At 37.2% G+C, this 5135-nt stretch overlaps 1 protein-coding gene across 4 annotated transcripts; it reads right to left on the reverse strand.

Moving 5' to 3' along the window:
- Positions 1-304: 304 nt before the first annotated feature.
- Positions 305-5005, reverse strand: LOC105566373 (flap endonuclease GEN). Of its 4 annotated transcripts, none has more exons than XM_012020307.1 (7): positions 4779-5005; positions 4379-4586; positions 3927-4200; positions 3573-3859; positions 3332-3493; positions 1882-2047; positions 305-1805 (listed from the first exon to the last, which is right to left on the reverse strand). In XM_012020307.1, the coding sequence occupies exons 2-7, from the start codon at positions 4534-4536 to the stop codon at positions 624-626; spliced, it is 2229 nt and encodes a 742-aa protein (XP_011875697.1). In that variant the 5' UTR covers positions 4537-4586; positions 4779-5005; the 3' UTR covers positions 305-623. The 4 variants fall into 4 exon arrangements, with proteins under 4 accessions (XP_011875697.1, XP_011875700.1, XP_011875698.1 ...); XM_012020310.1 differs by having other exon boundaries at positions 4767-5005; XM_012020308.1 differs by having other exon boundaries at positions 4379-4647; positions 4767-5005.
- Between the last annotated feature and the right edge of the window lie 130 nt (positions 5006-5135).

Raw genomic sequence — 5135 nt, forward strand, 5'->3', positions numbered from 1 at the left:
AGATAATAATATAGAAAAGGATAGGAATCGAGGAAACATTTATTGAAATGAAATGTTCCATATTAACAGTTAACTAGAAAATAATAAACCAGGCCTAACACTCTCTGAAAGTTAATCGGTGGATTATTACTGAAACGGGTAGGCAAGAAAATGGATAGATAGGTCTATAAAAATGAATCGAAATACGGGTAGAACTGAAATAAAGAGATAAAAATGTAATGTTTTTTTCTCTATTTCAATTAGACACTATATTAAATATTATATAAAACGAAGGAAAGGTTTAGTACATAAAAATATACTGAAATATTGTATAAATAAATGTTTATTAATAAATCAAACATCCGTCTCATTTCTTTTTCGATTACTTCAATCGAATAAATGAGACATTTTAGACTGCGTCTTACGAAATATCCGCCATATTGATATACTCGCATCGGCAGTGCAAACATGTGGTAGTCTTATCAGGTGAGCTCTATGCGACTGTAGTATTATTTGTACGTAAAATTTTTCACATATTTATATATTTTTATAATAACATAGATATAATACAAAATAAAGTTGTTTTACATATTTCAAAACTTTCTTAAAATATTTCAATAAAGAATCGCATGCTTTATATAACATCACGTATCTAGATGTATGCTCCCATTATCGGTTTGGTCCATAATATTTTCAAAATCAAAATTAAATTTTTTTTTTATTTGATCACGTGTCGATAAAAAATTTTGGTTTTCTCCTATTTGTATTCTTTGATTAATAGGAATATATGATTCATTAATATCGCCAAATTCATCATCAGAGCTATCCGATTTCTGTCTTTCCTCCTCATGAACATAATCTTCTCTAATGTACGTCACAGGTTCAGATTTGTCACTTTTTGTACATCTTTCTATAATGTTTTCTGTGGACTGGCTAGTAGATTCTATAGATTGGCAGTTTTTCATACTAAATTGAAAAGCTTGCTTGCTACATATATTATCTATTACGCGTGTTACATCTAAATCGTTATCTTCAGTTTCACTCATAAAATCATCAGGAGCGAGTTCATCAAACATTTTGTCAAATGTTTTACTCAGCTTTGAATTTAACTTTTCTGTATCTAAAACCCTTTTAAATTGTGGTCCACGTTTCATTTGTTTTATGTTCATGTTTACAGCATCAGGTACATCTCTTACTTCTAACTCATTCACTCCACTCAAAACATTTTCCCACTTTGATCTTTTTGGCGAAATTGTCATTTGTTCAAAGGACTCCTCTAGAGATATTGCACAATTTTGTTGTATAAATTCGTCAATCTTCCTATTTTTTTCTAATGTTTTCTTCTTTACTTTCTTTTCTTTCGATTTGGTAGTCTCTTTTATTTCAATATCATTATCTTTATTGTTATCAATTGTAGTCTTTTTCTTCCGAGAATTTGCCGTTCTTTTTTTCGTTTTTACGTTCCTAGTACTTTCATATGCTTCAACTAATTCTGGATAACATCTTAGAACTAAATCTTGTGGCTCAATACTTGTTAAATTGGCATTGACATCGTCATCATCAGCATCATTCTCTTTTGCTTGCTCTTTATATTCATTTAGCATTTCCATTACAGCATGCTCTTTCCTCCATATAATTTCATAACTGGCTATAGATCTAATATTACGTATCTTCTTTATGTTTTCAGGAATAAATAAATTTGTCATAGACAGACGTTCAACGAGTGTAAAATCTGGTAGATGTAAAAGTTGCCATCTCGTAGTCAATGTAAATATTTTTTCGAACGCATATTGTGGTTCCCAGCATACATGTTTGTTCATAAAGTCCTGAAAAGATAAACAATTCAAATAGATTAACAAATGAATTATTATAGGATTATAACACATGTAACAATAAACTTACAATAAACTGAGCGACTTGAGGTTGTTTCCATTTTATATCTAATTTAGTTGGAACTGAATCTTTTCTGATAAGAAATTCATCTATCAATTCCTGGTTTGGGAAATTTTCATCGTGGAGCGCCTTCTTTCTTAACGATACTTCATTTAATATCAAAGCCCTCTTTTCCCTACACGTATAAAAATTATAAATTATTATTCCTAGATATATTAAGTGTACAACTTTGCTTCCGCCGTTTTTTCCCCAAAATTTCAGGCTTTATTGTAACGTGATTACATATTTATGAATCAAAGTACTGTCCGCCGCTAGCCATTACTTTTTCCCATCTTTCTGGCAATTTTCGAATACCATCTCGAAAAAACGAAGCGTCTTTTGAGGCGATCCACGAATTGATCCATTTTTTGACTTCTTCATAAGGGCGGAAATGCTGATTAGCCAGGCCGTGTGCCATCAATCGAAACAAATGGTAGTCGGAAGGAGCAACGTCTGGAGAGTACGGTGGGTGGGGTAAGACCTCCCATTTCAGCGTTTCCAAGTCTTGTCTTGACCGGTCTTGCGACATGTGGCCGAGCATAGACATGCTGGAGGATAACTTTATCGTGTCTCTCTTGGTACTGTTGCCGTTTCTCCTTCAACGCTCGGCTCAAACGCATCAATTGCTTTCGATACCGATCCCCTGTGATGGTTTCACTCGGTTTCATCAGCTCATAACGTATCACACCAAGTTGGTCCCACCAAATACAGAGCATAACCTTGGCGCCGTGAATATTCGGTGTGGCCGTCGACGTGGAGGCATGTCCGGGCATTCCCCATGATTTTCTGCGCTTGGGATTATCGTAGTGGACCCATTTTTCGTCGCCGGTCACAATGCGATGTAGAAACCCCTTCCGATTCTGCCTTTGAAGCAGCTGTTCACAAGTAAAGAAAGGCCGTTCAACATCTCTCGGCTTCAACTTGTACGGAACCCAATTTCCTTGCTTCTGAATCATTCCCATGGCTTTGAGGCATTTCGAAATGGCTTGTTAAGTCACTCCCAATGATTTTACCAATTCTTCTTGCGTTTGGCACGAGTCTTCATCAAGTAATGCCTCTATGACTCATGACACGTTCTTTCATTAAGAGCAGCCTCACCGTAAGTACTTGAGAGTATTCGATAAGCCTCAGCCGCAGTTTTATTCAAATGGAAGCAGAAAATTAAAACTTCCCGCAAATGATGACAATTTGGCTCGAAAACTGACATCTTCGATCGAGAATAAATTTATAATGCAAACACAAATTCACTAATGTGGTGCTGTCGTTATGTTGACAGATGTTCAAGCTTACTGTGTGACATTTTTGACCTACCTATTTCGACCAGTACTTACCGCTGCAACCATCTATCGAAAAACGGCGGAAACAAAGTTGTATACCTAATATATACATTTCAATTCTGTAATTATGTAATTTTTATTACCTAAAATCATCATTACACTTCCTAACAGTTCCACAATCGGTACAACCTGATTTTGTGTGCTTTTGCAGTTTTCCTGGGTGACCACATGACGTACATAAATTTGGATTTAACAGATCTGACTCAACTCTGTCCAAATTTCTGTCAGTTCTCCAATCCTGAATCCTGAAGAAGAGTGAAGACAAACAGTTAACTTAAAATTACAAAGTTTGATAAATTGTGTAAACAAACAAAATGCTCACACCTTTGTAAGACATTGTCCTCTTTTACAGTCTTGAAAAATTTCAAAGCAGCCTCCTTCCCAACGCCATTCACTCCCTCATCGTAGTCGCAGCCACACAGTAAGGCTAACGCTATCATCTTACTTCGGCCTATGTTCAATGTCTTCTCTATTTTTTCTATACTGTACACGTCCACAGAACCACCTGTGGCTCCGCAATTTCCTTGGGTACTCATAGAAAAGTTTCTGTACACCACTTTCGCACCATACAAGAAACAGTCGCTGTCTTGACTTATACATCCATCCACAAGCTGAAAGTATACTTTCTCCTTATCCAAGGCAATATTTTATTTAAAGAAAATTAGTGCATAGACGTACTCCATCTTCATTTAAGTAAGCACACATAGCCTCCGCTTCACCATGGCTCTGTACACAAGCGACACCCATGTATCTTAACAATTCTCTACACTCGTTTAGAACTCGACTAAACTGTGTTCTCCCTCCTTTCTTAGAGGTTTTCCTCTCCTGAAATCCGCGAACGTTGTTCCGCCGTGCGATAGTTTTGTGCTTTAGGACGGGTGCTTTTCCTTCCAAAACAAATACTGGAAATATCCCGTGCATAAGAAAGAACACCGTACGAAAGTACAAGTTCCTGAAGCAAACAATTCGAATCACATAAACGATTTATCAATATTGTCACATATGCGTTTAAAAAACTTGTATCGACACAGTATTATTCATTGTACTGATCTCACTTCGCTCTGGCGTTATTTAATTAAATGTATCTTAACAAAGAGGAGTAAATCAAATCGAGAGAGGAGCAGCTATACCTGAGATACATCTTCGAGTGTACCGCATTGTCGACGATCGTTTGGCTGTCCACGACCCATCCGCTTAAATCAATCGCGACGGTTTTCCCCTGCAACTCGTACAGTGGTTTCTTCTCGCACAAAGGCGACAAAATGTTCCACAGATCCTTGACGCCCATCTCGCGTCACGTACCTCGTTCAAATCGAACCTCCCAACGTACGCAGCCACCTGCGAATGACAGTCATAGGGCTTGTTTTCTGTTCCTGCACTGGTGAACTAGTGCAGTAAGCTAGAATGAGAAAAAATATACTTGTCTTACTCCAATTTATTGCGCTAGTTCACCAGTGCAGGAACAGAAAACAAGCCCATAACCATAACTTTCTGTATACTATTTTGGGGGGTTCATACCGTTCATACTACCGTGTTTTCTGTTCTTCTAGCTGAACTTGCTGCACCAGTTCAGAGTCTATCTTTCTCTTTCCTTGTATCTTTCTCTTGTATGTATGTACATACAAAGTTGAAGGGGTCTTTTTAACCGTCCCTTTAAAAAGAGACAAAGCCGCTCACCAAGAACTGTTGCAGCCAGCTAGGCTAAAAAGAACAGACCCGTAAATACAACGTCCGATTGTCCAATAGAAGAGTCGCTTTCTAGAAACTCTGGCCGAAACGCTCTTCTCCTTCTTTCTTCATTGAAAAATTCCTGTAAAGAATACTTCTTGCACTTATTCAGCACTTTCCGATTGGCCAGTCCACTGGAAAAACTCCAAGCACCGGTCT

This window comes from Vollenhovia emeryi, unplaced genomic scaffold (genome assembly GCF_000949405.1).
Source record: "Vollenhovia emeryi isolate VEMERY1.0 unplaced genomic scaffold, V.emery_V1.0 DF939145.1, whole genome shotgun sequence".
NCBI classification, from domain to species: domain Eukaryota; kingdom Metazoa; phylum Arthropoda; class Insecta; order Hymenoptera; family Formicidae; genus Vollenhovia; species Vollenhovia emeryi.